This window comes from Pectinophora gossypiella, chromosome 9, assembly GCF_024362695.1.
Source record: "Pectinophora gossypiella chromosome 9, ilPecGoss1.1, whole genome shotgun sequence".
NCBI lineage: Eukaryota > Metazoa > Arthropoda > Insecta > Lepidoptera > Gelechiidae > Pectinophora > Pectinophora gossypiella.
In genome coordinates, this window is record NC_065412.1 from 9625226 (window position 1) to 9640977 (window position 15752).

Consider the following 15752-nt stretch of genomic DNA (forward strand, 5'->3'; position numbering starts at 1 on the left):
TGTCTGCCCGTAGAAAATTATGGATCTACCTATTCCACTCCAATCTCATCAGTCATCCCGTGATCATGGCACTTGCAACAGTGTCGAAATATCGGGAGTCTCATATCCCTGCTTTAAGTTTTAATTATGATAATAACCGCGTAAACTTAAAACAATGCATTATTCTTTGTTCTGTGACATCGGGCTGGACGGTGTCTGCCATATCAAATAAAAAGTCAATAATTCATAAAGTTTTTACTGATAATAAGTATTTATTGCCGGCTGGGTGGCAGAGTACTATAGCTACTAGCAGCACTGCTAGCCGTCGACTGGGTTTTCTTCTTCTTCTTTGCCTTCTCTTCATATTTCTTCGATATGGCCTGAAACTCCAACTGTTCTTCCAGATGGTGCTTCTCTTTCTTACCCCATGGAGTTTTCTGAGAATACCACTCTAGGTATTTGTCGTATTCCTGTGATAAAATCGACATATTTCAGTTTTTAAGAAAGAAGAAAGAATGAAGCACTTCGGAGCATTTGTTTTTAGAAATATAAATTTTGGACTGGTATGGTAATTGTATGTGTCCTGTAAATAATACCTACCTAAGTAACAGAAAAACGGAAACAGACTTACCACTTTTGTAGCCTCTTCGTCTTGGATTACGAAATCATAAATTTCTGGAGGAAACAGACCATAGGCAGCTATCCTAATAAAAATATAAATAGAATTGGTAAAATGAGAACTATATTGTCCCTTATGCCTACTTAGTTAACATCTACAGCATAGTCTATAATATACCCCGTGACAAAAGTTACCTATCATTATGTAACTTGGTACTTTGTCAAGAAAGTTGCGTAGTTGCATCGTGTAACAGTCATCATCATCATCTCCCTAGCGATATTCCGTTTTTCACGTAAATCTATGCGGGGTCCGCTTACATAACCTGAATATTTGACAGGTCTGGTATTTTTACAGAAGCGACTGCCTGTCTGGCCTTCTAAATCGCGATGGGAAATCCAGCCCAATATAGGTTAGGTCATATACCTCCTCCTTCTCGGGAATGTGGGTTTCCTCACGATGTTTTCATTCACCACTGAGCATGTGATAATCATTTATGATCCAAACATGAATTCGAAAACAAATTCGAAAATCATTGGTTTATTGGATTCGAACCTGCGACCTTAAATTGAGAGTGTAACAGTACCCTAACATAACACTTGCATTACATACCAGTAGTGCTTTACTAAGCCCTTAGGTTAGTGCACTCTGACTGTACTAGCTAAATGTCTAGTCATTTTAGACAGGTTAGAAATACATCTCACTTTGCAATCCTGTCTGCTGATAGGAAGATTTCCAACATCCTTTTAAGATAGCCAAAGGTGTATCCTTGAAGCACATGAGCCAAACAGCTTACATCGAAGTCGGCAGGAATCATTCTGTTGCTGAAAACAAAACCAGCAGGTGTATCTAGACAGCAGGATTTGATTCGGAATGAGCGACTTTTTTATAGAGTTTTTTTTTAATTAAGATGGGTTTGCTCTTGACTTCGTTCTTCCACGGGAAGAAGAAGAAATCGACGGCGGAACGAGCTTACCCTGAAAGGCACTGGTACTCTCACACACGCGACGGAACTCAGCAACCTACTTGGCCCCGGATTTTAGTGAGAGGGTGGTCGCAAGCCAGGCGGTGCCTTACGGGCCCTACTACTCTGGCTGGGGAGTCAGGTGATTGCCGTTGCCCAGGGTGGACCACTAGGAGGTAGATCCCCTTCTACTCTAGGTAAACTTCGGCAATTGCATAACATAACACAGCATCACGCCTGTATCCCAGAGGTATATAGTTTAAACCCCCAATCCTCGCCAGCTACGCTTAAGTCCCATGTAATAGGGAGCGAGCCTATTGCCATCAACCGGGCACAAATCCTGGCAACCACGTATTTTCTACTATGATCCAAACATGAATTCAAACTATAAACTTGAATCAATTGATTTAGCCGAGTTGGGATTCAAATCCGTGACATTAAAATGTAAGTCGCGCGTTCTCCGAACATTGCTATCAAGGATTCTCCAAATAAATTATTGATGTGAAAAGAAGAAACTCGTGATCTGGTATGACGTCAGCGTAAGTTATTTCAGGGGAAAGAGTTTAGTACGTTAATATTGAGGCATTCTTCCATCTGTCTCTTTCTTCCTTTTTTACTGGTAAAAGCGTGGTGGAAGCAGGAACAGAAAGCGAAACAACAAAGCCCGTTCTCTAGATCTTCTAAAAAATATGTATCTCTAGGTGCTATCGAAAGGAGATTATCTAGATGAAATACAGGTGCTAATTGATCGTACTTGATAACCCATTCTGCGAGGAATAATCTTGTGGTAGTATACGTTGTATTTGGCATCATTATGATTGTCGGAAATTGTTTTAGCAATCGGTTATTAGTTAACCAGGGGTCCACGCAACTTCCTGAAACATTACTGGGATATAAAAGTCGAAATAAATATGGTAAATAGATCATAATCATTAATTTAGGAGCCACGCATCACGCACGCATTCCTCTCCATGCTTCTTTAAAATACCCTATTTAAAAAACAAAATAAATACCTAAAAATAAATAGATACCTAAGAAAATAATAATTGAGTAAGTACGTCCTTAAAAATAATTACGATTAAACTCTGAGCAATTAATTAGACTCACCTATAATAGTAACTTTATCTGATTTATTAAACCTTTTGCATAGCTTCTTGACGAGAAAGGTCCTCAATAAGTCCACATTTAATTCAGGCTCGTAAGTTGGCCACTAAAATAACCCAAAGGATTATTAATTAATTAGTTTTCTGTGAATATGTATGATCCAACTAATATGTTAAAAGCGTAAAATTCACTGCAGACACTAGCACAAATGATACTGCTTTATTTAGTCTTGTAAGTAACAAGCCAAAATCTTGTACCTTCTTATAGAACAGCAGTTGGATATGTCTGATATAAATTATAGCAGGCTGGACCGCTTTAGCGCTGGATATTATATTCTTAATCAGGTCCTGCAGTACTGTAGTCGTTGTATACTCGTCAAATTGTCGGGGGTGTATTTCGAACAGAACCGCATCTGTTAAAGATAATTTGTTACAATAAGCAATTTTAAATGCTATAATCGTCGCTTATGCCACAGTGAATTAATTGTTCATTTTGGAACAGTGGTAGCCCAGTTGGTAGAACGCTTGCTTCTCACATTCAGGTCGCAGATTCGAATCCAGCATAGGCCTAAACCAATGATTGTCGAATTTATTTTCGAATTCATGTTTGGATCATAAATGATTATTACGTGCTCAGCGGTGAAGGAAAACATCGTGAGGAAACCCACATTCCCGAGAAATGTATTTTCGAAGGTGTGTGACCTAACCTGTATTGGGTTGGTTTTCCCTTCGCGGGTTGGAAGGTCAGACAGGCAGTCGCATCTGTAAAAAACCGGACCTGTCAAAGATCTTCAGGTTAGGTAGGCCAACCCTGTGAAAACCTGGATAATGCTAGGGGGATGCTGATAATTGTCGCTTTTGGTCTGCCCTCTATGACGTCTTGTTTGATAGAATCGACAACATTGGTGATCTTTGATTCTCTACTTATTACCTACATGAAACGGCTATGTACTTACTTTTCGTGTCAATGTGTGTCTATTGACTTTGACCTTTCATTGACCTTATCATATAACTTACTATTAGCAGTAGCCATCACATGCACTAAGACAGTCTTTCCGCTTCCTGTGGGTCCTACCAACAGTATTTTTCGGAAACCATTGCCGACTTCTCTGCAATTTTCCCACCATAGATTCCTAGTTTCACCTCCATATGGTAAAGCGCGACTAGAACAGGTGGAAGCGTTCCATTGTTTAAACTGTTAGTACTTATTAATATTTAGTTAATAATAATTATAATCATATAAATATGGCGGCTTTTGTTCTGTGAAATATTCACACCGAGCGAAAAGTTCTTCTCTTTTATGTCTTTGAGTTGCTTAACTTGCTATACAGTTGGCGAATATTCGATTGCTGCTGCGTACCTAACACCCTTTTATTTCAGGACGTCTACCTACCACCTTATACATATAATCGTTTCAACGAACGTTATTGTCTTGTTTATACGTGTGGTGTCTTTTTATAAGAAATAATTTCGATTCTATTATATTTGTAATGTACTTACTCGTATCGAGCAAATATTTTTGTATAGTAGTTTACTGACTGTGTGATGCTCTGTCGCGGAGCCACCACCTCCAATTCAGTTGAAAACGATATAGATTACTGTACGTACCATGTACATAGTGTACGTGAAAAGATTTTATGTGTACGTGCTATAATTAGAAAGAAAACAACAAATTAAAGTGGCTTCGCTGGAGAGCATACTCCCCAGCGGAGCCACTCAGTTTGCATACTTCGAGATGTTTTCTTCCTGTAAATTGAAGTATAGTTTGATGTACGTACTATGTACATAGTGTACGTGAACAGATTTTATGTGTACGTGCTATAATTAGAAAGAAAACAACAAATTAAAGTGGCTTCGCTGGAGAGCATACTCCCCAGCGGAGCCACTCAGTTTGCATACTTCGAGATGTTTTCTTCCTGTAAATTGTAGTATAGTTTGATGTACGTACTACGTACATAGTGTACGTGAAAAGATTTTATGTGTACGTGCTATAATTAGAAAGAAAACAACAAATTAAAGTGTATATGACCGCATGAACAAAACGTGAAGCGCTGAAGATTTTAAGAAACAATCTCCTTGCGAGAACTTTTTATCTATGCACAAACTACTAAGAGAACCTATTTCAGACGAACGTCTCTCATACAAAACAAAGAGCCTCAGAATTTAGAGTATGACACTTGATTTGACATATAAAATTATATTGCCACACGCAAAAATAATTGTGGGGTTGCCATAGTAATGATATGGCACGGCGTGGCAGTAGTGATAGCTTTAAATTATTTAGATTACTTTAAATTTTGATGACAAGGTTTATAAAAAAAGACTGCAGTTTACTTGTATAACATTTTATTTTTTAATTTTGTTTTATATTTTATGGATTTTTTTTCTGAAATAGAGCTTTATTATTATTATTTTAAATATGCCTTTTTGCATTAATGGCAAACTTTCCTCTAAACTCTCTAATCTAGAGACATCTGTACCCTTTAATATTTTGTTTATAATAACACTGCTAATCTTGAGAGACCCGGAAAGTTTTTAATAAAAATATCTTTGTGCAATCCGCATGGCAAACACAATTGTTCCCAGTAGTCCTAAGCCTTCGCAAATTGTCATCACACAAACACTGTAACTTCTGCACTTCTAGAGTTCTTCCTAGCTCACTTTTAGGAAACTGGTGAAATATAGCGTCTTTTCGCTTACTTATCTTACACTCATACTGTATGGATATCACAGTTTTCTAATTTCACTCGATCACTTACATTTATAAAACTACAATGAAACAATGATTGATTTTGGATTTTGTTTGGTTAGGACGCCGGGCGGGCAGCGCTTGCCCTTGTGTCTATGTTTATATCCTAACCTAAGATTGTCCCAAGATGGCGGAAGATCGCAGAGGGGTAAAATGAAGTAGGAGAGGGGTGAAGTAGCTGTCATTTTCTAAACTCGGTACATTTGCGCTATGGTACAATTTTTTTGTATGAACATTTCCGGCCGTGTATCTATGACAGATTTGACATAAATTGTCAGTGCCGTACCGATCCGTCACGGTAACCACAATTAGTGATGGGCAAATATGAATTATAAATAAATGATCATTCAAATAACCGGATATTCAAATTCGATTGTAGGGAAAAGCTATTTGAATGATTAAATCATATAATATTTTTTGAACTGGATTTACAAAAAACTTTGTCAGACATTGACAGACATCAGACATCGTTTTTTTTTGGTTGAATTGTTGCCACCAGACAAGTTTTTTGTTTCCGGTCAAGTAGTTAATGCCATCTGCGGCATTTTTTTTTGGATTAGGAGCAGTAGTAAAGTTTGTTGGGAACAAATCAGAAGGATTAGGTCATTATGTAACTCAGCACTGCCGCCGCCGTAATGCAAAGTGGGAATGTTATGACGACATGACCCTCAAAGTTTCTTGCGGCAAGCAAGACATTGTCATTCCGTCCCATTTAATAATATATGTTCACTCGTTATTTTTTATATAAGTAATTGTTAATTTTAAAAATAAACATAAAATAATGTTTTTTATTAGCTTGAGTAACAATGATTTTATTACTTACTGATGACAATATTTATGTTACAGTTTCTCATAACCGATCACAGATCAAAACCAGTGTTAAATATTTTTTTGCAGTCAAAAGTGAAAAGTAACATAATACATGCTTATCCAGGAAATGCGTATATACTCTAGTTTTATTTAAGATTGTAATGATTCCTAGAAATATCCTTCTTTTATTAATATAATTCTGTACATATGCGACGACACCCAAATAGCATACTGAATATTCAATTTTGGTACCGGATATCAAATACCAACCGAACATTCGGCGCATCACTATTTAAACAAGAATATAGGATCCAGAGTTATAACGAAGATTATAACGAAATCATGAGACTATTTACTATTATTTCTAAACGTACACCCAAAGCAGCGTCCGTACATCAATTTGTATTTAAAATTAGAGAGAGAAATCATCTAGAAGTACTCATACTGAGTGGCTCCGCTGGGGAGTATGCTCTGCAGCGAAGCCACTTTAATTTGTTGTTTTCTTTCTAATTATAGCACGTACACATAAAATCTTTTCACGTACACTATCTACGTAGTACGTACATCAAACTATACTACAATTTACAGGAAGAAAACATCTCGAAGTATGCAAACTGAGTGGCTCCGCTAGGGAGTATGCTCTCCAGCGAAGCCACTTTAATTTGTTGTTTTCTTTCTAATTATAGCACGTACACATAAAATCTTTTCACGTACACTATGTACATGGTACGTACAGTAATCTATATCGTTTTCAACTGAATTGGAGGTGGTGGCCCCGCGACAGAGCATCACACTACTGACTTACTTACATTAAATTACAGCGCAGATCATCACCGGCGAAGTTGGGTTCTCCTTTAAAGTCCTTCAACTTGGTAGGAGGGTATTCTTTCAAAAAACCTTTTAGCGCTAAATCCTACAAAAAACATAATGCTGTGAAGCTAAAATATACACGAATAGTTAAAAAAAAAACAACATTCGAATAGGCTTACCACCATTTGTTCAGATACATTTTTACCAATTTTGACTTTGTTTATCTTAGGATTTTTAATTTTGGGAAAATTTTGGGGCACGTTCATCGGCATTTCCTCTTCAAACGTCTCGTATTCGTCAATCAAGGCCGTTTTTAGCTTTTTCTGCTCAATTCTGTTAAAATAGAATGAAGTTTTTTACTTTAAATTTAAATTTGTTATCCTACTATTATAAACATAATTATTTATTGTGTACTTTTACTAAGTTCACTATGTTATTTTATCTATGTATATCATCAAAACAATTGTATTATCGCCAAGTATCGCGATTGACGGCTTTGGTAAATTAATCTTCAATTAACGGTCGTAGTACCTCATGTCATCATCTACCGCCGGCCTAAGAAATGTTTTGACTTCAGCGTATACGTTTTCCATGTCTATTTCCTTTATGAATCCTTTCTTCACATCTAAAGTCTCAAGTTTATCATATTGGTCCCATATTGTATGGTATTTTTGTAATGCCTGTTAAATATTAAAACGATTATTAGAAGACTCTCCCAGATCTCTATAATTTTCTAATAATTAAAATGCATTTGCCTCTTTGTCCAAATTTCTAGCATCTAACTACTTATTTGTTTGCTGATATACGAACTTTATGATTAACTGAATCAATGCAAAGTGGTTGCTTGTTTAGTTTGTCACCTGACTATTAGTAATTATAAATTAGGTATAGTATGATTATTAAATTAATGTTTTTACATCTAAAACACGATTAGTTTCCTTAGAGATTGGATATTTGAATCCAGGGTGCATTTTTGGATTCTTCATCATTTTCTTCAGAATGTGTGCTTCCATTCTTTTTTTTATATTCTCTTGTTCTTTCAGTCTTTTCTTTTCTAGTTTTTCCGCCATTTTTTCTTGCTTCAGCTATAAAAGACAGTTACTTCTGCAGTATAATATTAGTCCGGTCAGCCCCTTAAACTTAAGCAATCACGTGCATACCCTAATAATCTATGTCATGTATCATGTGTGTAGTCGTGTAAGTTTGTTACTAATGTTATTTAGTGCATTAACTTTACATATGGATGCATTAAATTTACCTGTTCTGAGGTTTTCTTCTTATTAGCGATCATCATCTGCTCGTATAGTACGTAGTCTTCTAACCACTGCTCTGGTGTCGGCGTTTCTCCTTTTAATATAAGAGCTGAACCTCCACAATTATCTTTGGGTATATCGTAAAAGTACCACGCTTTATCATACCTGACAATATGAATTATACGTTTTTTTTTTAAATAAAATAGCCAATGGGATCGCGGTTTACCACAATCTTACCTAATGCCTATTCACTCTAGCCTTGAAGACCCCCAGATTATAACGAGTTGGAAAAACAGACGACGGCTGACAGTTCCAGTCCTTTGCTGTTCGCATCAAAAAGAAAGAGCCAAAACGTTTAGTGCGGATTGGAGGGATATCCAGCACAACGTGTTTGAAAGTTTTTAAGTCTTTCTATTTTTAGATTTCTTAATATTATTTTTGTATCATTATCTTACCAGTCCCTAAACCAGCCCCTGATTTCATCTCTATAGTCTTCCTTAATTTCGTCACCTTTCATATGTAAAAAAAAAGTTTTCGTAGTTTCATAGAACTTTTTTTGTTCAGTATCGTATTTGTTAAAACGTTCAATATGTTTTAAACTTATTGTCTGTAAGAAAATTTTGTACATTAAAGTATTTTGTAATTTGTTGGCAACACCCACCAAAATATTTTTTTTTAGTGTGTTAATTTTTTATTCTGTCACTTTCTCTCGCTCTGTGTAACAAGCAGTATACGCATTGCCAATAAATCGAATTTTCTCCAGTTGGGCGTTTATTTCCTCAACAACAGCGAAGTTAAAATTCAAGCACAAACTGTATTAGTTACTACTATAGCAAGAGTTGTGAACTTTTGCCCTTTATACATTTTTTTGAAGTAACTACTACTACATATGGATTTGTCGCATATGGCATAAACTACTTGACCGGAGTTATATTACTTGTAATCGATATTAACAAGAGATTAAATAGGATTCTTGCCATACCTCCTCGGTTTGGTATCTTATTTTGTCACGTAATCCACCACATATTCTAAGGCCTAGTAATTCATCCCTCTTACAATCTTTGAACTTTGTTCTTTTCAATAGAAAATACGCTCTGTAAATAAATAGCAGATAATTGCACAGGAGATTGTAAAGCAAAACAGGTGTTAGTTGTAGAGACGCACTCCATGCGTGTATTGTGTACTTGTCTAACATAACATAAACAGCCTATATACGTCCCATTACTGGGCACAGACCTTCCATCAATCAACCGGAGCGGGTATGGAGCATATTCCCCCACGCTACTCCACTGCGGGTTGGTGGAGGTGTTTTTACGGCTTATTAACGTGCCCTCCGAAGCAAGGAATCATCTTACTTTTTCCCGGACCTCGAGATCGTGAGTTCAACGCTCTAACCACTAGATCACGGAGGCGGAGGCTGTGTACTTGTCTAGCTACACTATTATTTACTTCTTACCTTAAGAATTTTTGTATAAGCGCTGCACCTCTATTTCGTACATCAATCCTTGCTTGTGGTCGAGCTGTGCCTAACAGCTCCTTCTCCCACATTGCCCTTTTCTGTATCTGACATTTCTTCCATTTGGTCACTTGCCTGCAAGTTACGTAAATCGTTAACTGCAATTTTTATATTGTTGTTTTTCATAGATTTGTGAAATTTAATACGAAATCTAACTAATTTCAAAACTTTAACTTGGAAGGTAATTTTGTCGATTCATCCGCACGTAATGAAAAGGATTCAGAAAAAAACTCTTTGCAGATATACTAAATCAACGAAATAGTAAAAGTAAACGAATTCATTTTTTTGATCTCGTAAAACATTAAAAAAATACACTGGTAAAGTAAGAAAATTCTTGAAATTAGAATTATTCTTTATATCGGAGTTCTGTGTTTCTTATAATATGTTGTGTTTATGATGGTTGTGTTATTGCATCAATTACAAACCTGCACTTCTCTTGTGCAGCTATCAAATTAAGCATTTGTGTTCGTAGCAGTTGTTCTTCATCAATATTTTCTTGTTTCTCCTCAATTTCCTCAGAGAATCGGTCTTGGGGCTCTACGTAGCCTTCATTCCACCAGTCTGACTGTCCTGATGCCCTTAACTCTTGTGCTTGCTCTTCTAATAATCTTTTCTTTTCTTCTTCCTCTGAAATAATTTCATTAAACGTTATGTGAACTCATAAGTTTTGATAATTTTGTTGTTATATAGACGTGTCGTTTCGTTCGTCTGCCAAAACTTTCAAGTTCTCTTGAGTATCATTTTGAAATATAAAATAGTCATATAAATGCTAAATTGGGAGTAGCAATTGATAATTTACATATTGAATTGTGTCATTAAAATAATGAGTGAATCATGAAGTCAAAATCTCGATTAGATCTGAACAGAAGAGAATAGAAAGAGCGTCATGATCACAAAAATAAAGATATTTTGCTACCTTAGCAATAAGGTCGCCTTTTGTACATTTGTGTAATTTGTATTCCTGTGTAATATGTTCCTTTTGTGTAATAAAGAATTGTGTATTGTATAGTATATTTTAAAAGTATTTCATGACGAATATTGTGACTTAGAAATTTTAAAGAGCCATAGCATTTTTACCAGCTTTCTGTTTCTGTTCTTCAACTTTCTTCCACACCTCGTCAATGATGGCTTGTGCCTCTGGGGCTCTTACTGGTTTCATAGGAATGTCGCGAAACTCAATATCAGCAGTCGTTAGCTTATTATCAGTTAGTCCACGACTTATGAATTGATAGTTGCTGTTCTCTCGTTTTGATAATTGGTGTTTTAATTCTAAGATCCTATAAAGATTGATAGAATATAAAATTATAGCTGCTTTGAACTACACCTTGGATCGGAAGTCAAAGCTCTTCATAATTTGATTTAATTTATTGATAATACGTAGTAAAATATTGATCTTAGTTATAAAAGCTAAAGAAGTTCGATGGAATCTATTTACTTAATTGTTTCCATATATTTATATCTACCTAAATAAATATCTCGGGTCATGGACTCGTGTCTGTCAGAATCGTATATTATTAGGGCTATTAGGTTGAAATGGTGCCCAATAATAAAATTGCTGCCCACTAGACAATTTGGAAGCAATTCTAGAAGAAGTCGAAGAAGAAGAAGACTTAGAAGTAAGCTAATGTAGGCGTGTACCTTTTCGTAACTGTAGCGATGATATCCTGGATGTATGGAATCTTCTGGACCTGTAGATTGTATTCGAGGTTTTCCTTAGCAGCATTGTAGATTGCTATATAGCCGCCTAGTACACCTGACAGATGCTGAACCGTTACGCATAGTGTCTTGTCCCGTACTTTGTTTTCCTGAAAAATATTTCAAGGGGTAAGCAGAGGTGCACAGTATACACATCCACTCTTCACCAGTTATGTTTAAGTCTCATGTGATAGAGGGCGAGCCTATTGCCAATAACCGGGTACATATCGTGGAATCCATGTGATATAAAGAAAGAAATATCTTTCTTAAGAAACATTTATTACTTCCGGACACCACAGATACAGACAGACAGGTACATTACATTTAACACAGGACAGAAACCACACTGAAATCAATACACAGAAAAAAAAAAAACGAAAAGAAAACCAAGATCAAAAATCATTAACAAAAAAAAAAGAAAAACAAACCAAAATCATAAAAATAATAATAAAAGTAAGTGTCTTAAATGCAACGCACTGACGGTCCGATCATCATCTGCATCTGCGGTGGCGTCCGGAATAAAAGGACCTCGCTCGGCATGAGGAAGTCGCGGCGTGAGCCACGACGCTGGTATTCTGTGGGCCCTGCCGAGTGAGGCCACGGATATCAATTATCTATGATCTAAACATAAATTCAAACTCATAAAGTCGAATCCAATGGTTTAGAACCAGAGCCGGGATTCCAACTCATGACACAACGTTGAAGGTCACGCGTAATCATCTTTGGTTTACTGACACAACTGCACTGAAACTGTAGTTGAAAAGTTGGATTTAATTTTGCAATTTCGTCGCCGCTATTTATGCCAACTGCAAGAAAACTGCATCCTAGCTCCAAATTATTGCAGTTCAAGTTCAATTGAAGCATGTTTATGATAGACATAAATATTTTTATAGCCCTAATCAGCGCTATCCGTGTTTAGGGAAACTCACAAACTTTATCGATATTTTCTTTTGGTATCATAACTATTATATTGAGTATTGTGCTATTATTTTTCACTGCTTTATGACAAGTAGAGATAAACAAAATTCACCTGATATTCAATATCTAGTTCAGCTAATGCTTGGAGACGCCCAAGTATGTGTTTCCACTGAATAAAATAATAATCACTGGACATTTTCACAAATAATTATAAAATAAATAAACTGCCATTAAAAACTTACAATATATTTATATTGAAAATCGCTATGGCTTTGGAACTGTGGTGAAAATGCAAATACATACTTTATTACAGTTTACTAAGCACTATACGTTAAATTCAATAATTAAAAAATGCACTTACAAACACAAGCGAAGTGTTCCCGTTGTCTTACAATCGTTTAGTTTGTACTCTACAAAAATAAATGAAGAAGAATACAAACTTAATTGTCACTCGCCGGTGGTTTTTTTTACCTGATCGTCGTAATATTTTTACTCAAACGGTGCTTTCTTTCGTCGCTATTATGTATAATTAATACATTTCTCGAAAACTTAAGAGAGCCTTGTGGGATTCGAACCCGCTTCTTAAAGTGTAAGCCACGCTTTTTTACACTGATCCACCACAAGAACATTTACAGAAACACAAATCGTCAAACGTTGCTACGTAAAACCCTTTACGTCTCAGCAATTCCACACTTCAGACAAACTGCTACCCATTAAATTTTAAAATAAATTCGTCCCTAACCATTTCAATTCCGCGCCCTTTTCCACTGTGGCCGTATCGCAGTCGTTTGCCTAAAAAGCCGATTGCCATTACACGTTATCATTGACAGGAAAACTTTACATCAAGCCTCGATGAGGGAAATAACCCATCTTCGGTGACGGCTCTACCGTTTTCATTTACAACACGAAAGGGCTTTTTTCACTACAGGATGACATTCAAAATTGAACCTTAAAGGAACGGAATCTATCTGATGTTAAACCACGCAGATACTTCTTTTGAAGACCATTGCTGCTCTCATAAGAGTTGATTGAAACAAGCGTAAAACAAAAGTGGCAGTGTACGACAAAACGACATTCATATAGTCTGGTTCTTCGCTCTGTGTTTAAGGTAGAAATTCGCATGGGTGAATCAAAGATTGTAACCGTTTCGACAGGAGCGTTATCTCGTCGCCACAGTTTCCGGTAGCGCTGAATGCCGGCCATCTTGTCACCGGAAGTAGTAAAGCCTTCCGCGGCGGCTGTTGGCGCGCCCGAAATGTGGCGGTTGTGTTCATGTCGACTTTCTTTTATTTTCCCGGCTGGGTTATACTGGTAGACACGGCAGAGGTGTTTTAAAATTGTTGTTTTCACAATTTGTGTTGGATAAAGGAAGTTACCGGATGAAATTATATGAGATGAAACCTTAGAGAAATACGAGTTATTTCCACCTACTCCATTCCATCTTTGGATAACTAGACGTCGGCAGGCATTTCATCCTTATGTTGCGGATAAACCACCAAACTGCATTAAACGGATCCGCACTAGACGGAAGGATGGGAACTGCCTGCCGTCGTGCGTTTTTCCAACTCGTTATAATCTGGGAGTCTTCAAGGCTAGAGTGAATAGGCGTTTGCTAGGTAAGCGTGATCCACCCTAGACCACATCACACTACATCGTCATTTACCATCAGGTGAGATTGTGGTCAAACGCGAGCTTATATTATTTAAAAAAATGCATTTATATTTTTTCTACAAAACTCATCAAAAAAAGACTCGGTTAAATATTTCACTGAAAATATAAAATTTATTTCTATTTAGAATTATAGAAAGGGCACATTTTAAAATAAATATAACTATTAAGTATATAAAATAATACTGATCGTTGCAAATAAAGAGTTCTAAATAAAATAATTGGGCAGATATCATTTTCCTACCAATGCAATGTATATGGTCTATAAATAGGTATCATCTACGCAGAATTTTCTCTTTAAAAATTCTTTAAAAAACGTCTCCCTAATCCCTGTAGAGTAGAAACTGACACTCTAATGGATTTTGTCGAGTACTTTCGAGAGGTGCCTTATAAAAATTCGATACACTCACGGGGAGACAAAGAAAAATCTATTTTACATCAAACGGCTTCAGAAAAAGGCGAATTGACGGGCGACAGGTATTATTAGGGTACGAAAAGATAACACCACATTCACTTCAGATACCAATAGTCAACATATTTTAGCTCTTAAACATAGGGGAGTAAAATTGAGTATCTTTTAGACGACGTAGCGAAGAAGGGAAGAAAATTTGGAATACATTGAACGCAAATGAGATCATATGTGATAGGATTGGGCAGGAAATTATTCAAAAATAAATACATTGGATCGTATGATCTTGTTTGCTTACTGTGTATTAAATATATCAATGTGTTTTTATTGTGGTAAGAAGGCGTATGTAGTAAACATTTTGGGGTAGCACGTGTAGTGTAAAAACCAGGGTTGTTAAAATACTTAAGTTCTTACTTCAACTTCAATTTAAGTATACGAAGGTAGTTTAGAAATATTTAATCGTTTTATGGTTTTTATGGTGAAGGTTTCAAGTCTGCTAGCCAAATTACAAAGTGTAGGTATATATACCTCCGAAAATTATATACATCTTTCAGTAATTTCTATAATATCCACCCATTACAAGTCAAATTCCAAAGGATATGATTGATATTCGTCTTGAAAAAGACTAATGTTCCGTACTACTAGCAAGTACAAGGACTCAATAAAAAAAAAACAAGTTATATATTTACACTTTCAAACTAGACGGTAGGAAAGTGCCAAAAATCAACTGCCAACTCCCAGAAGTGGTGTCGACGCGATGTTTGGCAGACGGTACATTACGAGCTCTCTGGAGAGCCCGGCAATTCGATACACGCTCTCTAGCTCTCAATGACGTCACAGATGCAGAGGTGACAGGCTAGCTTCTGGAACATTCTGGGAGAAAAATGAAGCTGAACAGAAATAGGATCTTTACCCAAGGCATTAAAATACTTTTTTTTATTAACAACTAATTTATTTTGCATACTTGCTTATGCACCATGCGGGGTTTGCTGGAATAGATCTATTTTAGAGGTAAGTCGGGTTAAAATGGCCACATCAAAGCAATTCATCTAAGAAAGATATATTGCAATTTAACATTTGCGCATAGTAAGTGCGCAATGCAAACGTAAGCAATATTGCTTTCGTAGATGAATTGCTTCGATTTTAACCCCCAAGTTTACCTTTTGCACCTATTTTTCGTCATTATTTACTATTAATGTATACTTACAATGAAGAGATTAATAAACTCTTGGTCCCCATCAAGCGCCATATAGTCCTAAGCC

General features: G+C 36.3%; 1 protein-coding gene across 1 annotated transcript; it reads right to left on the reverse strand.

Annotated features, from left to right (window-relative positions):
* Positions 1–251: 251 nt before the first annotated feature.
* On the reverse strand, positions 252–12609 carry LOC126369805 (IQ and AAA domain-containing protein 1-like). The gene is made up of 19 exons (XM_050014368.1): positions 12526–12609; positions 11439–11605; positions 10878–11077; positions 10226–10427; positions 9741–9875; positions 9267–9378; positions 8740–8891; positions 8290–8449; positions 7949–8116; positions 7563–7711; positions 7211–7364; positions 7031–7134; positions 3680–3825; positions 2921–3075; positions 2667–2769; positions 2314–2434; positions 1300–1419; positions 611–683; positions 252–449 (listed from the first exon to the last, which is right to left on the reverse strand). Exons 1-19 carry the CDS (start codon positions 12607–12609, stop codon positions 252–254), a joined length of 2703 nt encoding a protein of 900 aa, XP_049870325.1.
* Positions 12610–15752: the final 3143 nt, after the last annotated feature.

Coding starts and splice junctions, on each gene's coding strand:
- LOC126369805 (XM_050014368.1), bottom strand. CDS start 12,609: ATGTCCAGTGATTATTATTTTATTCAGTGGAAACACATACTTGGGCGT. Junction 8,117..8,289: donor AGAAGAAAACCTCAGAACAG/GTAAATTTAATG, acceptor TGTCTTTTATAG/CTGAAGCAAGAAAAAATGGC. Junction 684..1,299: donor TCAGCAGACAGGATTGCAAA/GTGAGATGTATT, acceptor TATTTTTATTAG/GATAGCTGCCTATGGTCTGT.